The sequence below is a fragment of the Zootoca vivipara genome, chromosome 5 (assembly GCF_963506605.1).
Source record: "Zootoca vivipara chromosome 5, rZooViv1.1, whole genome shotgun sequence".
In the NCBI taxonomy this organism is placed as follows: domain Eukaryota; kingdom Metazoa; phylum Chordata; class Lepidosauria; order Squamata; family Lacertidae; genus Zootoca; species Zootoca vivipara.
In genome coordinates, this window is record NC_083280.1 from 98,087,953 (window position 1) to 98,112,861 (window position 24,909).

At 45.5% G+C, this 24,909-nt stretch overlaps 1 protein-coding gene across 2 annotated transcripts in view; it reads left to right on the forward strand.

The window, feature by feature from the left end:
* The window catches only part of SCUBE1 (signal peptide, CUB domain and EGF like domain containing 1), a 202,110-nt gene extending 177,575 nt beyond the window's left edge, over nucleotides 1-24,535 (forward strand). For both annotated transcript variants that reach the window (XM_060275195.1, XM_035137812.2), the window contains 7 exons: nucleotides 5,782-5,943; nucleotides 8,998-9,165; nucleotides 10,735-10,896; nucleotides 11,672-11,869; nucleotides 13,894-14,046; nucleotides 15,447-15,526; nucleotides 16,140-24,535. In XM_060275195.1, coding sequence (XP_060131178.1) covers nucleotides 5,782-5,943; nucleotides 8,998-9,165; nucleotides 10,735-10,896; nucleotides 11,672-11,869; nucleotides 13,894-14,046; nucleotides 15,447-15,526; nucleotides 16,140-16,292 — 1,076 coding nt within the window. In that variant the 3' untranslated portion in view covers nucleotides 16,293-24,535. The remainder of the gene's footprint in view (nucleotides 1-5,781; nucleotides 5,944-8,997; nucleotides 9,166-10,734; nucleotides 10,897-11,671; nucleotides 11,870-13,893; nucleotides 14,047-15,446; nucleotides 15,527-16,139) is intronic.
* The last annotated feature ends 374 nt before the right edge of the window (nucleotides 24,536-24,909 follow it).

A 24,909-nucleotide genomic window follows, 5' to 3' on the forward strand; every position in this document is an offset into this window, starting at 1 on the left:
GGGTTTTGGATTCGCCTCCCATGCAAGCTGCGTTTTACTTGGGTTTGAGCGAGGAGGTGAAGGATGAACTCTCGAGAGGTCCAAAGCCCAGTACTATGGATCAGCTGAGCAAAGCAGCTCTGGCGGTGGGGGTGAGGCAGGAATCCCGGTGGAACGACAAGCAAGCGACGCGCGCAAAGCGGGCTTGGTTCCCACGGTCGCAGGAGAAGCCACTCCCTCAACAACCCTTTCAGGCCACGCCTGGAGCCAGCCAGGACCAGGAGCCCATGCAGATTGATAGCGCGCGCGCGCGGGCTTTTCAAACCCCAGCGGCGCCAAGACGCAAGGAGGGAAGGGGCGGGAATTGCTTTCTCTGCAACTCACCCCAGCATCTCGTCAGAGACTGCCCACATCGCAGGGAGTGGCAAGGAAAGGCGGGAACGGTGGTGCCCTCCCCCACTGACGCAGCACCACAGCAGGGAAACGGGAAAGCCTGGCTGCAGGAGACAAGGGGCAGCAGCCAGGCACAGTCAGCAGACAACAGCCCCAGCCCGCCCACCCGCACAGAGAGGTGCAGAGCCAGCCCACCCCTCCCAGAGCAGGAGTGGTTCTAGAAGTGACGCTAACGCTCCCAAATGGCTATCCCCTGACGGTCCTCGCCTTAATTGACAGTGGAGCGTCCGCCAACTTCTTCTCGAGAAGCTTTGCAGAAGAGCACCAAATCCAGCTTTTGCAGTTGGATTTTCCTCTGCACGTAGCAACCATTGACGGCAGGGAGCTGCTGGGAGGGGCCATCACACATCAAACCCCCCCCATGAGAATGACGGTGGGAAGGCACTCAGAGACACTGGCGTTCAACGTCACCACCATCTCAGACCCCCCCATCGTCTTGGGCATGAGCTGGCTGGCGCGCCACGACCCCTCCATCAGTTGGCACCAGAGGTGCATCACGTTTGGGTCAGACTTTTGTCTGGAACATTGCATGCAGCACCAACCAGGGGAGGGGCCTCCGATAGCCACGGTGGCCACCATGCATATCAAAGGGGGTGAGGCAATACCCAAGCAGTACTGGGACCTGCAGGAGGTCTTCAGCGAAGCGGAGTCCGACCACCTACCCCCGCACAGGCCTTTTGACTGCCAGATCAACCTGGTGCCAGGGGCGACGATACCCCCAGCCAAGCTGTACGCCATGTCAGACCAGGAGCTGGAGGATCTGCGCGCTTTCATCGACAAGAACCTCAAGCGGGGGTTCATAAGGGAAAGCAAGGCAGCAGGGGGCAGCCCGGTCTTCTGGGTGGACAAGAAAGACACGCAACAGCGCCGTCTTGTGGTGGACTTTAGACGGCTGAATTCGGTGACAGAGCCCGTGGCTTTCCCCATGCCCAGAGTGGATGATCTCCTGACAGCGGCACGCAGGGGCAAGATTTTCACCAAGCTGGACCTAAGGGGGGCGTACAACTTGATCAGGATCCGGGAAGGAGATGAATGGAAAACCACGATGTTCACGCCTCTGGGCTCTTTTGAATATCTGGTGATGCCCTTCGGTTTGCAAGGGGGCTCAGCATGCTTCCAGGCCTTCATGCACCACGTCCTGGGGTCCCTCCTCTTCAGGAAATGCTTGGTCTTCCTAGATGACATCCTTATCTACTCGAATGACCCAGTGCAGCATGTGAAAGATGTCAGAGAGGTGTTGCAACGCCTGAAGGAGCACCACCTGTATGTGAAGCTGGAGAAGTGCAAGTTTCACACCAAAGAGGTGGACTTCCTGGGCTACAAGCTGTCAGACAAGGGGCTGGCGATGGACAAGGACAAGGTGCAGGCCATCCTGGACTGGCACAGCCCCAGGACGCGCAAAGATGCCCAACGCCTACTAGGCTTCGCTAACTTCTACAGGAAGTTCATCAAGAACTTCTCTCGCGTTACGGCTCCCATCACGGACTGCCTGAGAGGCAAGCAGAAGTTCAAGTGGACACCAGAGGCGCAAGCAGCGTTCGAAAGCCTCAAGAGAGTGTTCGCCTCAGACCAAAACCTGTTCCATGTGGTGCAGGACGCGCCCCTACGCATTGAGACAGATGCTTCTGAAAAAGCTGTGGGCGCAATTTTGTTGCAACTGGACGCCAACAGGGAGTGGAGACCCTGTGCCTTCTTCTCCAGGAAGCTGACACAGCCTGAACGCAACTACACAGTGTTTGATAGGGAACTTCTTGCGATCTACGCTGCGTTCCAGCACTGGCGACACTTCCTGGTGGGCGCGAAGCACCCCATCCAGGTGTGCACAGACCACAAGAACCTGGAGTTCTGGAGAACTGCCAGGGTGCTCAACCAGCGGCAGATACGGTGGGCAGAGTTCTTCTCGAACTTCAACTTCTCCATCCACTACATCCCGGGGGAGCAGAATGTCAGGGCGGATGCCCTCTCCCGCAAGCCAGAGTACATGGAGGAGGAGGCGCCACCAGCCCCAAGGCACATTTTCCCCCCGTCGGCATGGTCCTGCGGAGCAGCTGTGGTGAGCGAGGCAGAACTCACAGCACTGACGGCAGCGGATGAATTTGCCAACCGCATCTTCAGAGAACTGAGAGGGGGGAGGGAGCAGGCAAAAGACTTTGCAGAACGCAGAGGGCTGCTTTTCTACAAGGGTGCGCTGTACCTACCCACCACACAGCTTCGACGTACGGTCCTCAAGCAGATGCACGACAACCCTACAGCGGGGCATTTTGGAAGGGACAAAACCGCTCACCTAGTCATGAGACACTTCTGGTGGCCAGGGGTGCGGGAAGATGTTCGAGACTATGTAAGGGGCTGTACCACCTGCCAGCGGGCGAAGGTGGTCAGAGCAGCGCCACCAGGGTTGCTGGAGCCCTTAGCCACACCACACAGGCCGTGGGAAGTGGTGTCCATGGACTTCATCACAGATCTGCCTTCGTCCAGGGGTAAGACTGCAGTGTTGGTGGTGGTGGACCTTATGTCCAAAATGTGTCACTTTATACCGTGTGCCAGGGCAGTCTCGGCAGAAGAGACAGCCAAACTGTTTGTTGATCACATTTTCAGACTGCATGGATTACCTTTAAGGGTTATTTCGGATCGTGGCCGCCAATTTGTTTCCAGGTTCTGGCGGCGGCTCATGAACCTCCTGCAGGTGGAGGTCAGCTTGTCGACGGCTAGACACCCGCAGACCAACGGACAAGCGGAGAGGGTCAACGCCATTCTGCAGCAGTACCTGAGATGCTACGTCAGCCAGCGGCAAACGGACTGGGTGGATCGCTTGCCACTAGCAGAATTTGCCTACAACAATGCAGTGCACGTCTCCACAGGGGTGTCGCCCTTTAAGGCCAATTACGGGCGCGACCTCAGATCTTTCCCAGAGAGGGAGAGGGAGGAGGAGGAGGAGGAGGGCCCACAGGCTGAGGATTGGGCAGAGGAACTGGAGACGGTGCACCAGCAGCTCAGAGAACACTTGGAGAGGGCCAAGGAAGCGTACAAAAAGGGGGCAGATCGCCACAGGCGACAAGGGGAGGTCATCAGGGTGGGGGACAAGGTGTGGTTGTCCTCGGAGGGCCTTCCCACCAGAGGGAGGTGCAAAAAGCTGGCACCCAAAAGGCTGGGCCCCTTCACGGTCACGCAACAGGTAAACCCGGTGGCATACAGGCTGGCACTGCCAGAGGACATGAGGGTGCATCCAGTGTTTCATAGATCGCTGCTGTCGCCGTACAGGGAAAGCAGCAGGCTCCGAGACAGCGAACAAACCCCCGAGGGAGGGGGGGAGAGGGAAGGCAGGGAGCAACTCAATGAGGCCACGGCCATCCTGGATTCAAGGTGGGGGGTGGGGGGACTGGAGTACCTCATGGCATGGGAGGATGCTCCACCGTCCCAGAATGAATGGGTCCCAGCCACTCAGATACAGGAGGAATTCTTGGTGGAAGAATTTCACGCCCTCTTTCCCCACAGACCCAAGCCCTGGCACATGGAAAGGGAGGGGGAGGAGGAGGAGGCACGGGAGAGCAGCTCACCATGGCGCTGGGAAGCGGAGTTTGAGGAACCAGAGGATGAGGTATGGGTGTCACCGAGATCCACCCAGTCAGAGGAAGGAGCAGATTGGCAGAACGTTTTTACCCCCACCAGCTCTGACGCCACGGACTTTTTGGGATTCCCGTCCGCCCAGGCGGAAGGGGGGGGCTCGCAGGACTGGGGGGAGGTATTCACACCAACGGGCTCGGAGAGCACTGAGTTCTTAGGCTTCCAGTCGTCACCGACACATGGGGGGGGCCTGGGGAGGGGTGAAGGAGAGCTTGGGAGGGGGGTGGATGTGAGGGACAGGGGATATCGCGAAGTCCCTCCCCTCCTGAGTTCAAGCCCGTCCCCGAGCAAAGGGGAAAGCAGGGAGAGTTCCGATTCCAGTGGGGAAGCAGGAAGTCGTGTCCGAGGCTCAGGCAAGGTAGAGGAGCCAGGGTCCCAGGTGGGACAGGAAGGGGCAAGCAAGGGGGGAAGACCCATCCCTCCAACTCCAGAATTACGCAGGAAGAGGAGGGGCAAGAGGATGGGTCTGCCAAAGCTTTTGTGTTGGAGAAAGACGCGCCAAAAGCCATTAGGAGGTTCTGAAACCGACTGACAACATCGCTCCGTGTAAATAGCAATGACTTGAGCACTGTAAATACGCAGCACCAATAAAAGAATAAAATGCAGAGCTGCGTAGCGTCGTTACTCTGAAGTAGTCCACTCCGGCCACTGTGACACGGACCTTTGTCGGCAAGGTGATGTCTCTGCTTTTTAAGATGCTGTCTAGGTTTGTCATTGCTTTTCTCCCAAGAAGCAGGCGTCTTTTAATTTCGTGACTGCTGTCACCATCTGCAGTGATCAAGGAGCCCAAGAAAGTAAAATCTCTCACTGCCTCCATTTCTTCCCCTTCTATTTGCCAGGAGGTGATGGGACCAGTGGCCATGGTCTTAGTTTTTTTGATGTTGAGCTTCAGACCATATTTTGCGCTCTCCTCTTTCACCCTCATTAAAAGGTTCTTTAATTCCTCCTCACTTTCTGCCATCAAGGTTGTGTCATCTGCATATCTGAGGTTGTTGATATTTCTTCCAGCAATCTTAATTCCGGTTTGGGATTCATCTAGTCCAGCCTTTCACATGATGAATTCTGCATATAAGTTAAATAAGCAGGGAGACAATATACAACCTTGTCGTACTCCTTTCCCAATTTTGAACCAATCAGTTGTTCCATATCCAGTTCTAACTGTAGCTTCTTGTCCCACATAGAGATTTCTCAGGAGACAGATGAGGTGATCAGGCACTCCCATTTCTTTAAGAACTTGCCATAGTTTGCTGTGGTCAACACAGTCAAAGGCTTTTGCATAGCCAATGAAGCAGAAGTAGATGTTTTTCTGGAACTCTCTAGCTTTCTCCATAACCCAGTGCATGTTTGCTATTTGGTCTCTGGTTCCTCTGCCCCTTCGAAATCCAGCTTGCACTTCTGGGAGTTCTCGGTCCACATACTGCCTAAGCCTGCCTTGTAGAATTTTAAGCATAACCTTGTTAGCGTGTGAAATGAGCGCAATTGTGTGGTAGTTGGAGCATTCTTTGGCACTGCCCTTCGCCTACCATATTGCAATTTAAGAACGAAGGTTCAGAGCTTACTTGTAATGTTAGTAGTGACTGTTAGTTTGTGACTGTGCAAAATCGTAAGAGTTTGGCCTAGAGACGGCAGTGTCTTGTTGGCCTCCCTAGAAGTGCTGTGAAGACAAATCATAATATCATAATACTATAATAAAGGCGCTTAATATAGATTCCGTTTTTATTTTCCCAGTTACCTGCAGCACAGGCACCTATTATAGTGGAGAACGTAATCAGTGCATTCCTTGCTCACCAGGAACGTACCAAGACACAGAAGGTCAGCTTTCCTGTGAACCTTGCCCAAGCAATGATGGACAGGGAGTAGCAGGTGCACGAAATGTGTCAGAATGTGGAGGCAAGTTTACTTTGATTCTACATGTTGCATGCAGGAGTTGGGTATCGAGGCGGAGAACAGGGAGAGAAGGGAATCTGTGGTGCGCCCCCTTGTCAGCGTTTCATTACAGCTTGCCTGCTTCTGGAAGACAGCAGCAGGTCAGAAGATTCTGGGATGTGTTCTTGGATAGCCTTGCCTCCCTAGTTCTCATTTCACTGGTGCGGCAAAGCTGTGTCTGAGCTGCATCCCTGAAGGCTACTCCATACAAACCAATTCTTTCCATGTAGAAAATAACCTGATGTTCAAAATGGGTGTGGGAAAAGTTTCTGGGACTTCCCAGAAACATCTCTCATAATCAAGAATATGATGACATCAAAAGGCCTGTGAAACTGCCACTTCCCTCTAAGCGTGGGGAGCAATTACAGCAGGCATGTCAAACCTGCAGCCCTCCAGATGTTTTGGACTACAATTCCCATCTTCCCCAACCACTGGTCCTGCTAGCTAGGGATCATGGGAGTTGTAGGCCAAAACATCTGGAGGGCCGCAGGTTTGACATGCCTGAATTACAGTGTTGTGTGCACAAAAAAGCTTGGGAATCAGGATATTTTGTCATTAATCTGGAATAGATTAATTGTAAACCCACTTTGACCTGATACGAACTGGGCCCAGAAGGTGGGTCTTCCTTTCTCTCTGTTTATGAGGCATTTATTTATTGAGGGTGTTACTACAGACCTATTTTAGTGGCAGCATCTATTGTTATACATATATAAAATGTTGAGAGGACCCAGTAACATTGGACTTTTTTGTCCTATTCATTCTGCACCTTGAACTTTGTATCCTAAATTCCCATTCATGAGATCAGTTCATTTGCATCTTCAATAGATGTTTGGAGGGTGGCAACGCGAGAACAGGCCTTTTCCGTGCTGGCCTCCTCTTTGTGCAATGCCTGCCTGGTGCCAATTTTGTCATCTTTCTGGTACTAGGTGAATAGGTTTTTATTCTCCTGGAATGTGGGCACCATTGCCGATTAGGCTTTTGGTAGCTACTGGTTTTAGATTACTATTTCTTTTGAGGAACACTTTTATTATTACATATTTGTAGTGTTTTATTGATTTAGTTCAGGGGTGGCCAACTCCCAAGAGACTGCGATCTACTCACAGAGTTAAAAAGAGGCAGTGATCTACCCCATTTTGGGGGGTTCAGGTTGTTGAGCTTTTTTTAGGGAGGAAAGCCTGTTTTTAGGGGTTCAGGTCAAAGTTGTTGATCTTTTTTAGGGGAGTCAAAGTTGTTGAGCTTCTTTGAGGGGAGCCAGTGATCTACCAGTGATCTACCACAGATGTCCAGTGATCTATTGGTAGATCATGACATGGGCGTACCCAGGATCAAAACTAGGGGGGGGCAAGGGGAGGGGCCAAGGCACGGAAGGGGAGGGGCCACAAAGTGGGCGGGAACAGCGAACTCGCGCTCCGCCGGGCTGTGCCCCTCCCTAGAAGCAGGGCTGGTGGGCGGAGGCGGAGCCCAGCCCAGCGGAGCGCGAGTTCAGCGTTCCAGCCCGCCGTTCCGCGCTCTCTGGTTCCCCGCCGCGCTTGGCCTTGCCAGAGGGCGCGACGGGGAGCTGGAGGGAGGGCGCAGCGCGGCGGGCGGGAACGGCGAACTCGCGCTCCGCCGGGCTGTGCCCCTCCCTAGCAGCAGGGCTGGTGGGCGGAGGCGGAGCCCAGCCCAGCGGAGCGCGAGTTCAGCGTTCCTGCCCGCCGCGCCGCGCTCTCTGGTTCCCCGCCGCGCTTCGGCCTTGCCAGAGGGCGCGACGGGGAGCTGGAGGGAGGGCGCAGCGCGGCGGGCGGGAACGGCGAACTCGCGCTCCGCCGGGCTGTGCCCCTCCCTAGCAGCAGGGCTGGTGGGCGGAGGCGGAGCCCAGCCCAGCGGAGCGCGAGTTCGGCATTCCCGCCCACCGCGCCGCGCTCCCTGGTTCCCCGCCGCGCTTGGCCTTGCCTGAGGGCGCGCCGGGGAGCTGGAGGGAGGGTGCAGCGCGTTGCGGCGGGAATGGCGAACTCGCGCTCCGCCGGGCTGTGCTCCGCCTCTGCCCACCAGCCCTGCTTCTAGAGTAGGGCAGCTGCCCTAACTTGCCGCATGGTGGGTACGCCCTTGGATCATGATCTACCTGTTGAATGTGCCTGATTTAGTTTATGTATTTTGTATTTTTTTAATTATAAATTGCTTTAGGACACTTCTGAATGTGTGAAGTGACATATAAATATAATTAAAACAAACTCATATTGGGCATGTTTAAATTCTATTAATGTAAGTAGGGAAACAGGAGTGCCAACTGGAATAAAATTTTGGGGGGTAAGCCCCTCCCCGCATAATGGATCACAAGACACACACTCCATTTGAATGGCAATGCCCATCAACTTTGGGGAGTCCTGGCCCCCTCAAATATTTTATAGGAGGGCAAAGGGACCTTGGCCCTAGGAGTTGGCTCCCGTGGTGAGAAACAATTAAGCATGTGCAAAACGGTCACAATGAAATCAATAGCATCCTGCAGCTGCAATGGTATGTATGCACGTTTACCTAGGAATGAGTCCCACTGGAATCAATAGGACTCACTTTTGAGCATGTCTGAGGAATCTTTGGCTTTCCAGGTGCCGTTGGAGCACAACTTCCATCATCTTTGACCACTGGCTGTTCTGGCCAGGGTTGATGGGACTAGAGTCCAACAACATCTGGAGGGGTAAACATTCCTCAGCCCTGCTTAGGATATGTGCATAGAGTCAGGGTGAAAAGAGCTTAACCTTGTTTAGATCCTTCCTGTTTCAATAGCTGCAGAGCCCACACATTCACAGACTGATGACCAAAGGGACTGTTCACTTAATAGATTTAAGTAAGCAGAGAGTGACTGGCGTTGCTGATCTCTCATCTAAGACCTTCAACTAATCCCTTAATCCTAAAGGACCACTTCCAGTTTGCATCAACGAAAGAGCAGGCAAAACTTTCATTTCTAAATGTTTCTGATAAAAAAATAATAATTTTGCATTTCCGTAGAGAGGTAATAACGCAGTAGAACTTCTCAATTTCTAGGGCAGTGTTCTCCTGGATATTTTTCTTCTGACGGCTTTAAACCTTGTAGACTATGTCCCCTGGGCACATATCAGTCTGAACCAGGAAGGACACTCTGTTTTCCATGTGGCGGGGGACTGGTGACAAAATACGAAGGCGCAATGTCGTTTCAGGACTGTGAAACAAAAGGTATGTTTTAAAGTTGACATAGGCAGCTGGGTTTCTGGGAGCTCAGTCTGTCCCTCTTGAGCTTTTCATGCTAAATATAGCCACCACCCCCCAGCATTTATCTTCCATTCATGCCCAGGATTTGGTCAAAATGCTTTTTAGTTCCTCTTTCCCATTGTAAACACAAACAGATGTTATTTGAGAGTTTTGCCCTAATGCCACCTAGCATTTTTCTTTCACACTACCATTTTTAATTTATTTTCCTCCATCTAATCCAGGCATCTCCAAACTTCGGCCCTCCAGATGTTTTGGCCTACAACTCCCATGATCCCTAGCTAACAGGACCAATGGTCAGGGATGATGGGAATTGTAGTCCAAAACATCTGGAGGGCCGAAGTTTGGAGATGCCTGATCTAATCCCTCTCAAAATCTAACATAGTAAAGTACATATAAAATGTTACTCCTGTCACTATATATATATAATATTTATTATTTTTAAAAAATCCTCTGTGTAACCTTTTGTGGTGAAGGAACCTGCTGCCTTCATCACTTATCATCCGCAGGCACCAATCATTCCTGGTAAAATCTCTATTTTCTCTGTAACAGCCAGGTTAACCTGTAGGCTATAAGACAAGATTTTATTTTCAAGTAGAAGGAAACTTATTTACAACAATAAATTAGCAGGCTGGATATTAAAAGTAAACTTAGGCATTGTTCCGTGCCTGCTTACAAGTTCTTTGAGGCAGTATCTACCCTCCTAAGCTAGTTTACTTCCCTAAGCAATGCTGTTATCTAGTTGCCCTTATCTTAACTCCCTCCACAGCAACTCTATAAAAGCAGCATCCAAATAAAATGGGTCAACAGAAGTAAAAAGACTAAAACTTTTAGTTCAGGTGGATTCATAAGAAATGCAAGGAGTCTGGCAAAAATGGCACCTGCAGCACCACTTGCCTTGTGTCCAGATGCCATTCTGGTTTGTTCCTCCCTGCGCTCACTGCCAGCAGCTAACCAGGAAAGTCTTCTTGCAAATGATGCTGTCACTTAAGGTGCTCCATGGCATGCAGGGGGAACTCAGATGGTTCTGCTGTTTTTGACAAGACCCCTCTGCTCCTTATATGCAGCATGCAAAGGGTAAAGGTAAAGGGACCCCTGACCATTAGGTCCAGTCGTGACCGACTCTGGGGTTGCGCACTCATCTCGCATTATTGGCCGAGGGAGCCGGCGTACAGCTTCCAGGTCATGTGGCCAGCATGACAAAGCCACTTCTGGCAAACCAGAGCAGCACACGGAAACGCTGTTTACCTTCCCGCTGTAGCGGTTCCTATTTATCTACTTGTACTTTGAGGTGCTTTCGAACTGCTAGGTTGGCAGGAGCTGGGACCAAGCAACGGGAGCTCACCCCGTCACAGGGATTCGAACCGCCGACCTTCTGATCAGCAAGCCCTAGGCTCAGTGGTTTAACCCACAGCGCCACCTGGGTCCCCCATGTAGCATGTAGTCATACCCTAACATGTCTAGTGCATCATCCATTCTTTGTGTTTTCACCTGTAATATAGTGAAAAAAATATAACATGCCTTTATACTACACAGTTCATTGTTCTCCTGGCCACTACTACAACTCTACAACCCACAGATGTATCAGGTGTCCTGTTGGAACCTATCAGCCTGAATTTGGTCAGAACTACTGCATCACCTGCCCTGGAAATACTAGCACTGATTTTGATGGCTCTACCAATGTTACACACTGCAAAAGTAAGTCATTTTTCCTTGTGACCACCTGCAGTCTATAAACTGCCAGAGTTTAAGCCTGGTCATATAGTCACAGTCCATCTGGAAGATTTTTGTTTTGTTTTTTACAGTGTGGTGACAAACTAATCACACATAATTTAGGAAACCTCAAAGTCTACTTTTTTTGGAACAGCCCCTACATGACAGTGGCAAAACACAGAATTTAAACAGATCACTAGATTCAACCAATCTACATGTCTGGTCAGAAATTAACTTTATTGCAAGGCACTGAGGAATGGCCTCCAACCCCTCTCAAGGCAGCTTCACTCCACATCCCTTTGATGGCAGTCTGAAGGACCCAATTTAACCTGATGGGTGCCTCTTGTGGACCCCTAGTCTGAAGCCTGGAGTGTTTAAAACTGATTCATTGCAGTCCTCTTTGTGCACACATGTGCGTTGCCTATCTATATATCTATATCTGGACACAGAAAGATAAAGGCTTTCAGAAGATGTCATAGGCAGATTTGTACTTTTGAGATCCAGATCACGAAGTCACTCAGATAAGTTGTTGTTGTTGCTGCTGCTGCTGCTGCTGCTGCTGTTGTTGTTGTTGTTCACAATAATCTATTAGGCACTTCTTGATATGCAAAGTGAGTTACGATCTTCGTCCTTTTCATTCTCAGAGCAAGCTTATGAGGTAGGTCATGAAAATTCCCATTTTAGAAATAGGGAAGTGAAAAATGAATTCGACAGCTCACAGAGTCCATAGCTCAGTTTCTTATCATTCCTTTCCCCGTAGATCGGCAATGTGGTGGGCAACTCGGAGACTACACTGGCTACATTGAGTCTCCCAACTACCCTGGAGATTACCCAGCAAATGTTGAATGTATTTGGAATATAAGCCCACCCCCAAAGAGGCGGATTCTCATTGTGGTCCCTGAGATATTTCTTCCTATTGAGGACGAGTGTGGTGATGTTTTAGTAATGAGGAAAAGTGGTAAGTTGTTCTGCTGTCCTAGAAAAGGCATTAAAACACATACAGTCGTACCTTGGTTTTTGAATAGCTTAGTTCTCAAACGTTTTGGCTCCCGAACGCCTCAAACTCAGAAGTGAGTGTTCTGGTTTGTGAACTATTTTTGGAAGCTGAACTTCCAACAGGGCTTCCGTGACTTCCGATTGGCTGCAGGAGCCTCCTGCAGCCAATCAGAAGCCGCGCTTTGGTTTCCAAACGTTTTTGAAGTTGAACGGATTCCGTTCGACTTCCGAGGTACGACTGTAGTGAGAATGTACATTCATAACTAAGCCAGAAGTGAACTGAACCTATTTCAGTGCTGCATGGTGGCTACTTGAAACTTGGTTGCCCTGACTACGTGGAGAGTTGGCGCTAATATTTGCTATTTAAACTCAGTAAATTCTACAGGCAGGAGTGTGCAGTCAAGAATGTTATTTAAACTACGTCCTCTTACACAGTTATATTTTAAAATGGCGGCTGCTCCTGATTTCTATTCCAGCTGAGTATTCCCTGGAACTGTTTCTTGCCACATTACCACCATGAGAACTTTTCCGATTGAACGATCGGTTACAAATTTCCCTGCGCAATTCATAGCATTCAGCCATGCACTAAGCATAGCATTACCACTGCCCAACCCCAGCTCCAAATGGATCCCCAGACAGATGCATGTAAAATTGTCTGTCTGTCAGTTGATCAATTAGCATGCATATTTGCGAGGGGACAAATGTGCTTGGGACCTGACCATCTGTTACCCCAGTTCTATATGGGGTTGAGCATATTCATTATTGGTGTTATTTGGTTTTATATGTACCAGTCCCTTTGGCCTGCCATCAGTTCTACAGCCTTTATCAGCTTCAGGGTGGCAGGCTGTGGGTTAGAGAGCTGATCTCTAATTGGGGAAGGGCCTTAGCTCTGTGAGAGTGAACGTGTCTATATGCAGACAGTCCAAGGTTCAGTCTTCAACACATCCAGCCAAAATGATCTCAAGGAGGCTGCTTCTCTCAGTGAGAGAGGGAGAGCGGGTTCCTGGTAATAACAACCAAGCTGTGTCAAAGAATAAAGAGGTGGCCTGGATTCGAACCTCCTTAGTGAGAGAAGGGAGGCAAGATCCAGGCGAAGGTTTTGTTAAATGGGGAGAAAAGAAAAAGAAAAAATTGGAGGGGGGTTGGCAGAGGGGGTGCTGGATGGAAGAAGATGGGCTGGAGTGGGTGAGAGATGGAATGGGTTGAGACGTAGTGCAAATAAGGGATTGATAAAACGGTTTGGAATTGGACTGTATACAGGAGTTGGTTTGGGATTTCCAGGGGCTGGTCACCGGGCGGAGGAGGGGGGATTTTAGAATAGTGGTTAAGTGAGATGTTAGAATGTTAATTGTATAAGTTAGAATAATTTTAGTGAACAATTAAGAGGCTAAAGGGAATAATTAGAGCAATAAGAAATTTGCTATGTGGTATAAATAATTTTTTATATAAGGTATTATTATAAGAATTAAATGGAGATGTTTGTAATTGGTTAATTATGAAAAATTGCCAAATAGAGGTTATAATTAGACTCGGAAAGGGAGGAGTGAGGAAGTCAAAGTTATGATAGAGTTATGAATATTAGATTGGTTCTTTTTTATGTCCTTTTTCTTTGTTTAATTTTCTTTTGTTTATTTTTTTCTGTTTTGTTTTTTGCCTTTTTGCAATTTTTTCTTTTCTTTTTTCTTTCTTTTTTGGTGTTCGTTTACGATATGATGTAAGACGGTGGTGTGAATGGAAATTTTAACTGGAAAATGTCAATAAATATAATTTAAAAACAAAAACAAAATCATCTCAAGGAGGAGAGCTGGGAGAGACCTCGGAGCTGCTCCCAGTTGGAGCAGTTGGTAATGGTAGGAAGACCCAAAGGGCTCAGATGGTACAAGGCAGATTCATGTGTTCCTCTCCTGAAAATTGTACCGTTTGGAATGCCTGGTGTTTAACCCTTTCCCAAAAAAAATCTGTTATATGTTTGTTGTTCTTTTGCAGCTTCACCCACATCTATTACTACATATGAAACTTGCCAGACCTATGAAAGACCAATAGCATTCACCTCCAGGTCACGGAAGTTGTGGATTCAGTTCAAATCAAATGAAGGAAACAGTGGCAAAGGATTCCAAGTCCCCTATGTAACATATGATGGTGAGACTTCTGCCCTTTCTCTTCTCTGCAATACATGTAGGAAAGTAGTACAGAGGATAAAAATTAATCTCATACTTTGGGGGGCTTTCCTCTGCTGTTTAAACATATTGCTGGCCAAACAATTTTTTCATTTCTTTCTGCTATGTTCCAGTATTTTTCAGCAATTGTATTTATTTTTATTTGCTTGTTTGTTTTTTATTATAATTATCTTCCATGCTGCTATATACATAATCATTTCATTTAATAAAGGTATATCTTCTTCCAGCAACTGAAAAACTTTTAGGAACTCCTTGCCAAAGAAGACCCAACTAGCCCCATCTTTGATTATTATTTTTATGGCACACAAATACATTTTTAGCTAGACATGCCTTTGGCTTACAAGCTGATTTGTAAATATGTGGTATTTTTTGTTTTTATTGATGTTTACCTGTCTTGGTTTTTTAAACCTTGTATTGTATTGTACTTTAGAATAATAAAATTGTAAGAGTCTCATGCTGAATGAACTATCCCAGCCACTTAAATTGTCATTAGCCACCTTGAGCAGCATTTGGTGGAGAGGCAGAATATAAAATTAACAAACAAACAATAAATGATCTGTATAAATCTCATTGGTCCTTTTTTTCATATAACACTGAACCACTGTTTATTATTATGGGATTGAATTTCAGGTTCATATACTCCTCTTTTTCCTTTGGCACTGCTACAAAGATGAGACAGAAAGCTAATCAGAGTTTCCCATTATGTTTGAAGTAGGAGAATTCTGATTAAACTATGGTTTGTTAACAAGCCAGATCATAAACAATGGTTTGATCCTGGCTTGGTTGAACAAGCCCAGCTTTACCTGGTTTCCCTGATTTGGACATGATGAGGAAAGTGAAAGCATCCAACCTCCTCCTTGTGACTGTGACAGAACTGGTTTGCAAAATAGGCTTCAATATAAACTTCATTTAAACATAACACTAACTAAATTTAATCCCCAAAAAGGAAAACAGAGAGGCTTGCACAAAAGAGGAGATTTTGACCTAGAACTTTGATTTTCTGAGTTGGCCCACAACCTTGCATACACATTTTTTCTCTTCCCCCAACCTCCTTATGTTCTCATCAAACTTGACAGAGTTATGTGAGTATATAAAAAGGTTGGCCTATTATTTCCCTTATCCACCAGCTAATATGCCTTGCCTCATGTACAACGTGTTTAGGTTGAGTTGAACCAAATAAGGAGGCTTCATCAGGAGATGCAATTTAGTTCAGGATAATAAGATAGTCTGATTCGTATATAAAAAGCTTCTGTGAGCTTGAGTTGAGCGCTGCTCACTAGTCCCTGGACCCTAGAGACTTTCTATCAGGTGATCTGGTAGTATAAAGTTGCTAACTTGTTCTTCCTGCTGCTTGCTTTTTAGAGGATTATCAACAGTTAATTGAAGACATTGTTAGAGATGGACGTCTATATGCATCAGAAAATCATCAAGAAATTTTAAAAGTTAGTAACCTTTTTTTAAATTGCAATGTCCAACCTGCTATTTTTCTTTCATGGTTTAGCTGTAATGCTGTGGATAAGTGATGAAAAGGGACCCCTGACCATTAGGTCCAGTCGTGACCGACTCTGGGGTTGCAGCGCTCATCTTGCTTTATTGGCCGAGGGAGCTGGCGTACAGCTTCCGGGTCATGTGGCCAGCATGACTGAGCCGCTTCTGGTGAACCAGAGCAGCACACGGAAACGCCGTTTACCTTCCCGCTGTAGCGGTCCCTATTTATCTACTTGCACTTTGACGTGCTTTCAAACTGCTAGGTTGGCAGGATTTGGGACCGAGCAATGGGAGCTCACCCCGTCGCGGGGATTCGAACCGCTGACCTTCTGATCGGCAAGCCCTAGGCTTTGTGGTTTAGACCACAGCACCACCCGCGTCCCTGGATAAGTGGTTACAGTGCTCCTAAAAAGCAGGATCTTGAAGCCAGAAGCTCTTCCTAAAGGGGAAATACAAAATGGAAATTTGCTCAGCAGAGGGCGCCATGCAAAATACAGTATACATTTGCTTTCTCTTTCTTTTTCTCTGTCCGCTCTGCTTGCTATCTCTCTCTGTTGTCTCCCACAGGACAAGAAACTGATCAAAGCGCTTTTTGATGTATTGGCACATCCACAAAACTATTTCAAGTACACAGCACAAGAATCAAAGGAGATGTTTCCAAGATCATTTATAAAGCTACTGCGATCAAAAGTTTCCAGATTTCTACGACCATACAAATAGATTCCTAGTGCTTTTCAAAAGAAAAAATTCTTCTGTTGCGTTCCTGTCAAATATTGTATTGTCTTCAACAGTAGGAACATTTTTGCTATTTTGAAGACTCCTTGGCAGTCTTTATCTTAAATTGTATATTGAAGAATAACTATAATGTTTTATAATCTCCAATATTTTGAATGGTTTTTTTTTTACTTCAAAGAAGAAATCATTTTGGATTCCAGAATGCACCCAGTTGAAGATCCAAATTTATTCCTGCACTAGTTTATCCTTGAAAAGCATTTGTTTTAGAGAATGTATCTCTACACCTTTACTAGAAGAGAAAAATGATTTCTTCTAAGCAAGGAAGGAACCTGGTCAAAGAAACTACCTGCAAAGAAGAGTTACGATATAAAGGAGTGTGTAGTATAAACTAATACTTGGATTTTGAATTGCACTTGAACTTTATATGTGAGATTTTATGGGGGAAATCAAAATTTCATTGTTTCCCATTGGTGGTTGTGAAGACGTTGTTCTAGGTATAAACCAAAAAGTACAAAGAAAGGTGGGGATAAAATTGGTGAGTTTAATGGATTAGGCAAGATCTAATTCCATATTCTAATATTTTGTTGGCCCGGTCATAATATTTCAAAAGTCTACTAGTGTCTAATCCTGCAGATACAATTGTGGAATTGTAGATAATTTGGTTTCACCAATGATTTTTACAATAGGATGGAAAAGACTCGGAGGGGGGGAGGGATAGCCAGTTTTCTTGCCCTTAATCTAAATAGGTACACTATTTCTGTCTGAGGTTACTTTAGGATTGCTATCTGAAGGTCATGTAAATACTGTTCACATCATAGAATTGTATCCAGCTAGGTCATACTCTGAATTGACCTATTGAAAACAATGACTTTGACTAACTCAAAACCATTCCTTTCCGTGGGTATAGTCTGAGCTTGACTTAGTTTGATATAACCCCAGTCTCTCCCCACCCACACCGTGGGTCACAATCCAGAGATCTTCTTGTACATGGTGGCAGCCCTGGCGGTGAGGAAGGCTGTGGGAATGGGATCTCTGCCAGTGTAGTTGCCACTTTCACCTTCCATGATCAGAAGTGATTCAGTTGCAGGATTTGGGCCTGGTTACCAGATTGTAGCTTTGCTGTTGATCCACATCTTGTAAGCTTCCCAAACTTGAAATAATATTGACATCTTATGATAAGAGACTTTGATGTAGTCAGGGCAGAAAATGCTGGTTTGGGGGCGAACCTATAAAATAGGTAGAAGTTGTTACTTTGTTGTTTCCAATATGCTGAATCCATCGATTGCTGGCTCATAAACCTTGGTCCGTTTTATCTTAATTCAGTGTGGCCAGCCTGCTATTTTCCTATGTATGCGTTACTTGATTATGACCGCTTTAGAGAGCAGGATCCCAGCAGTACACCTCTTACCAATGTTTGTATTGACAAGTGTTTCAAAAGAAATATTACAGACTGCACTGCATTTTTTTAAAAAAATGATTTATCCACATAAATGTATCATAAACATGGAAAAGCAAAGAAAAAACCTACTTGCAACTTCCTTTTTCATCACCCAAATTGCAATGTTTAATGGATAGAAACAATCCTTTTGCATCACTTAGTCCTGTCCCCAATTCTTGCAATGTTGTGCCTACCACCTGTCAGATTATTGAAACAGTCGTGGTCAGTGGGGAAAGATGGTGCCATAGTCTCCCAGCAACGGCATCACAGCAGTGGAGTGGCAAAACAGTGGGCCATTGGTGCTGTGCAGGAGCATTGCGTTGGCTCCGTTGGTGCACAAGCACCGCACTGACTCTTAACTCTTCCCACCTGCCACCTTTGATTGAGAGGTTTTCGCCTTTCTCCCAGTGGACACCCTGTGCTTGCTAGGCATTACATACAGCTGCTTGCCACAACTTGTGCAGAAATGGCATTGAGTAGGATCAAAACATAAGGGGCGGGGTGGAGGCAGGGCCTGTTGCCTCTCATCACAGGTTGTCAGTGGGACCCAGCTCTACTGGTCAGCTCCCATGGTGTTCCCCAGCCAAGCAAGCTGGGATGGTGTGTCAGGCTTAAGATCGGAAGTCTTCGGGGCTAACAGATCCCCACCCAGCGCCACGTCAACCGCACTTACCTCATGAGTCAATAGAAACCTGTGGCCTGGCTTTACCAACACACGAGTCCCGAGTGTTGCATCCCTGCTCTGCTTGGCCTCAGAGGCTTCCACAGCGCGTCTGCCATGTGACTGGATCCAACATGCCCTGCCAACCCCCCTTTGCTGGATCAGGCTGGGGGATATTCCTTGGAGAGGGTTGACACCTCCTCCTGATGGTGACAGGCAGGGTCCCTCTCCAAGGAAAGGGGGCCACCCCACTCACCAGACTGACCCTGCCTGCTGAGAGGGCTGGTTGGGTCCACCTTGCTGTCTTAGGAGGCTTGTCATATGGGTTTCTTTTCTTTTGGTCCAGTATATTGCCTCAGGTTTGAGAGTGTGGTTTTTCATGTGTTTACCTTCCTCTGTCCTGGATGGTGTGCAGTTTGTGTGTATCTATATCTGTCTTCTGAGTTTTCCCGATCTTTTCTTTGTGCTTTTCTCCCTCCGTTTTCTTCTCCTTAGAGCCACAGCTACTTACTTAGTGCTCAAATCTACTCCCCTCTTCTATGGGCTGGATTAGGAAAGATTGCAGGCCTCCAGAAGCTACTTCCCTTGTTCAAATGTTGTTGTGGAATAGTTTAAACCAGGCATCCCCAAACTGCGGCCCTCCAGATGTTTTGGCCTACAACTCCCATGATCCCTAGCTAACAGGACCAGTGGTCAGGGATGATGGGAATTGTAGTCCAAAACATCTGGAGGGCCGAAGTTTGGGGATGCCTGGTTTAAACACTTGATGCCTGTTGGTATCTAATTTTCCATATTTCTGATTCTCCACCTCCCACAGCAAAGCTTTTGAATGGTTTAATGAGCATTTCTGTTCAGGGTGCATGCACAAAGATGATCAGAGACGGGGTTTGTTTTGGTTATGGCATTTCCACATTGGAATGCTTGCATGCTCCCAGTCTGATTTTTTGTCCGATTTTTTCGTGTTGGATAAAGTTTTTTAAAAAAAGAAATTGCCAGAGTATTTCATTGTGCTGTTTTAACTGCTATTTTCTGGTTCTGCCCACTTTTATTGCTGGTTGCTGCTGTTCATGTGTTTATCTTGTTTTACTATTGAACTTTTTATTGTATAGATTTATTTCCTTGTTGACAGCCCCCTCCCCCGAGACTCCTGCTGAAGGCGGCTTATACATTTCCTAAATAAACAAAAACAACCAAGTAATCCTTCTTTCAACACTTATTCTGTATCTGAAGTCTTCATCCATGCACTTGGCAGTCTGAAACAGGCGACAAGCATTGTGCATGCCTCCCAGATATACATAAATATTGGAAAGTTATGTGGGTAAACTACCTCTCCCATTATATGATATAGCTGCTAGCCTGTTGTGAATAATATGATTTCTTCTCCTTTATGTTCAACATTGCACCGGAGTCTGTAATATATTGCTTTTGAAAGATTGCTTAAAAAGAAACGAGATTGGCAAACGTCATTGTGTCTCAGGCTTGTACCTGGAAGCAAATACAGTCAAGGAACAATACATAACAACATAACGTTTATTGCCCAAGGGCTGTAATGCAGCACTTAATACATTTGTAGTCAGGGCATCAAAAGTATATAGAATCAACACAAAGAAATAAACCTTTACTTCTACCTGTTTTCAATGTATACTTCTCTCATGTCTTGACTAATGTCAAAGGAATCAGATGAATAGCTGTTTCTTGTCTGACTAAGAACATTAAGTTTCAAATAGTAGTAAGAAGACCATGGATAACTTGGGGGATATGAAAAGACCTTTGGGTTTTAATTTGTTGCAGTCCTTGTTGCTAACATGTGTTTCCAGTTGGCTTTTATATACATAGCCTTAATCCTCAGCTCTGTTGTCCTGATGTCTCACATCTTTCTTTTTTCCTTTTCGGATGCAAATGAAATGGCCAAGTCTTTGGCCCAATCCATCCATTCCCATGGCACACTGGAGGGAGCAGGCTGCTGGGCTACCCATGTCTGGCACTGTGCAAATGACTTCTTATGTGAGCTGGATGGGAGCACTTTGTGCACCTCAGTTGGCAGCATGTCTGGATCTGCCCTTCCTGACTTACAGGTGGCTCCTTTTTACATGATGAACATAGCTCCCTACCTTTGCTTCACTTCCACCGACCTGCCACCTACCATTTTGCGGGGGGGAACTTGAGTGCCACAATTCCCTAATCTCTATCCCATCCCTCCAGTTACCAAGACAGCTCAATAGTTTTGAAAAGGAAATGTGCAATAAATAAAGTTGTTTAAATGCTATCTCAAATTTACCAATTTAGACAGCCTGTTGCCATTTACATTTTCGAAAACAACAACAAACCCAAACAGTGAAGTAGCATATCAGCTCAGGGATCCATCATAACAAAACAGTTTAGCAGAGTTTTGATTTGATTTTTAAAACGTTCCATTGATTCACCACCTGTCCTTTAATAATGAATTCATAAAATTTAATTACATGGGTACATTATAAAGCTTTAATACAGGTGCCTTTTGGAGATACAGTACTGATATACATGTGAGAGATTACACCACAAAAACCAGCACTTCCTCGTTACAAGGGAAAGCCATCTTACTCTTTTATAATTCTCAGGCTCACTGATTAAAATTTGCCCTCATGAATGAAAATTCATGCCAGTAACCGTGTATGAACCAGGACATTGCATTGTCATATAATTCAGAAATCATGGTATGGGAGAAAAATGGGACCTGTTCACACAGCTGTTAATAATAGTAAAAATAAGAATAATTCGTTTGTTAGCTATCTACACAAGCATCTCAAGGCAGTGTACAATTTTAAAAAATAGTAAAAAATAGCAATGCAGGTGTGTTTCAAAAAACAATACAAAGTAGACAATTGTGCCCTCCCCACCCTGCTAGAAGAACTTCACTGATGTTAGGATGCAGAAAGAAGTTTCTGGTTCACACCTTTACCCTCTTATGTTATTTTCACAAAAGTTCTTGCTCGATATAACTTTGACGTTATCACAAATACATGCAGTCCTGGAAATAGTTATATTGTATAAATGAAATAGCAGGTGGACATACGCACGCACAGACACAGCATTTTTACAAATGACAACTTGCAGATAAAAATGGTAGCTTATACCTAAATAGAAAATATACCTGAATCTTATTTAAAGAGCAAGCTCTTACTGTGTTTATAGTTTCACTGATTTGTAGAGAACAATTAGAAATTAATTTGTGGAGACCTCATAAAATATCCCTAACAAGTTGGTTCCTGAATTTGCAAATATTGGATTACAATGCAGCTATGCTAAGCACTTGAAAGTCCCATTGTTTATTGTGGATTAGGGACATATGTAGCTCTCACGTTTAAAACAATAGGACAAAGCATTCATTTTTGCTTGAATCGTGCCCATTTTTTCAAAAAAAAAAACGTGTAGCGCTTAATTTTTCAGCTTCGCCTTCCCTCCACTCTGCACTTATTATTATCTTTTTAAAATATTGTTATTATTTATTAGATTTGTATACCCCCCTTCAGGCAATGATAACAGGGCAGTTGACAACACAAAAATACAAAATGAGAACACAAAATACAGTACATAATAAACCAAAAGCAATAACCCCCTTCCCACAAACACATTTCAAAGACCATAGAATGTTAATGAGTGTAAGGCCACGTTACAGAGAAATGTTTTCATCTGGCTCCTAAAATAATGCAGCGAAGGCAGTCCTCCCTGGGGAGAGCATCTCACAGACGGGGAGCCACTGCAGAAAAGGCCCCGTTCTTGTGTCACCACCTTCTGGACCTCTCATGAAGGAGGCAAACAAAGAAGGGTTAAGTCAACTACTCCTTGTTTTGTTTTTTGTCTTCTCATACTTATCAAGTCCTGCTATCGGGAAACGGTTAATTGATTAGCATACTTGGAAGCTGGAAGACAGTTGATACCCATACTCTCAGATTTTTATGCACACTAAAAATTGTGGGTTTGTGCACAGAACTCTCTATGAAATAACATTTTAAGTCATTTTTAAATACTGTATGCTTTCATCCTACATGTTCATCCTGAATATTTTTGCTCCTGTCAGTATTTCAGAACAAATCCAGCTGTTATTTCAGAAGCTAACACCTGCCCTCACGCTTTTAATGCAGCCATGGAAATCATTGCCATAAATACTGGTGGTAGATACAATTCTAAATGAGAACTTTCAGGATAGTTTTTCTCTTAATCTATATAATTGACTTTCACCCTAATTTCTGCAAAAATTGTGCATCGAATTTTTCCCTCGCCAAAATTCCTATACCACTATAATCAGACGTTTGTGACAGGTTCTCTTCTGCAATATTGTATTGTCAACACCCAGTTTTTAAAGTTTTCCTGTCATGCATCTAAAGCCATGTTACCTTGTGACACTGCATGTGAATTCAGTTGAAATCTAGGTGAATATTTTTAGGAATGGCCCCATGCACCCCATGTTATGTTCGACCGCAAAAAAAAATAGGAAGGATTAAGTAAGGATATTGTGCAGTGCAGATTGTGCAGTGCAGATTGTCTGTTCTTTGGAGCAGGGACCTGTTTTGTGTGCTCATGCTATGGATGGATGTTGTCTCAGGAAAATATAGTTCCGAAGCAGATTGACAAAAGGATTTTCAAACACCCCCATAAGCAATCTATTCAGCACCTACACTTTAAGATTAAGGGCCACCTTGCACTTCACAAGAACGCCCCCCCCCAATGGAGTGGGAAGTGTGGTTGCACACAGATATTCTATACATACTGACGACGTGAGTTTGTGTCCGTCATATTCCCATTTCAGAATGTACACAGTGCGCACACGATATACACACCCCAACATGGTAACACATCAATAACCCAAAAGCACACACCCAAACGCTAATTGATGATATATCATTTTAAAAATAAGTGAATAATTCATTTTATGATCTCGCTATAATCTGAATTCAGTTTTTTCCTGAAAAGAATGGTGAAATCTAGCTTTAAAAACTTTATTTCATGAGGAATTGCCTTTTGAAATGCATTGAGTGTATTTCAATGCACCTTTGCTTAACCATTCATCTCCACAAGCCACATTTCCTCAGATGAGTCATCTTCATTTCTCCCTCATCTGTATGTGGGGCAAAACCAGAGTCAGTCCCAGGAGTAGACTGCACAAACAACACAACGTGCAATTTTCTCTCTCTTAATGTCCCTATCACCATATCTGTCTTTTTTCATGCCAATGTGAGATTAGCACAGGTTTGTGACTCAGGAAACATAAGCAGCTCACGGATGTTCTCTTCTCCTCACCCCCTCCAGACTTGCCATTTCCTAGTTACAGCGGTATTTCTCACAGTTTCTAGGCTTGCACACTCTCCCCCATGTTAAACCCCTTAAAGTGAACTCGGTGCTGTCTACAAAAAACACAGAAATGTGTTTTTTTTTCCACAGCAGACGTTCAGAAGCAGGGCCTGCTCTGGGGTCCCATGTATGTGCAGCGGTTTGATCTGTGGCCCCACCATATAAACAAGAGTCTTGTGCAAATCAAACCTCAGAAGTAAACACTTAAGCATGTTTTTAAAAGTAATCCATTCTAAGCGCTTGAAAAGAAAAATAAGATTTTCAACCTACACCAGAAGTAGAACCCTAATTCTTATTGCAATAAAAACCCTCTTCTAAATTAGACTGAAAGGAATATTGTTTGGGTTGTAGCTGTCCTTTAAGTAGATGCACAGGAAGACAAAACTATTCAGCAAAACCATGTTCATCTTGAGTACCTACACTTCACAATTGCTCTTTCCTTTATTTATTCTGCTTGTACCATTCTACTTTTAAATCCTTGATGCCATGTAATATATAAACAATTATATCGTGTACATACAGAGATACCTTTTAGGTATTCTAATTAGTTTAGATATTTACAATTGTCAACACAAATGCCAGAGCTATTCCAAATACCTTCATGAGATATTTTACCACATTGTATTTCAAGTGTCAGGGCTACAATCAAGAAATAACTTTATTTAAGACTTGTATTTCTCATTCATTGACTAACTTAGCACTCTTTGAAACATATCTGGAGATGTTGGTACCACAAGGATTTGCATATTAGGAAACCATTATCCATGAAACATGCATATATATATATAGGTAAAGGTAAAGGTAAAGGGACCCCTGACCATTAGGTCCAGTCGTGACCGACTCTGGGGTTGCGCGCTCATCTCGCATTATTGGCCGAGGGAGCCGGCGTATAGCTTCCAGGTCATGTGGCCAGCATGACAAAGCTGCTTCTGGCAAACCAGGGCAGCACATGGAAACGCCGTTTACCTTCCCGCTGTAGCGGTTCCTATTTATCTACTTGCATTTTGACGTGCTTTCGAACTGCTAGGTTGGCAGGAGCTGGGACCAAGCAACGGGAGCTCACCCCGTCACAGGGATTCGAACCGCCGACCTTCTGATCAGCAAGCCCTAGGCTCAGTGGTTTAACCACAGCGCCACCTGGGTCCCATTATATATATAGACTGCACATATTTTAA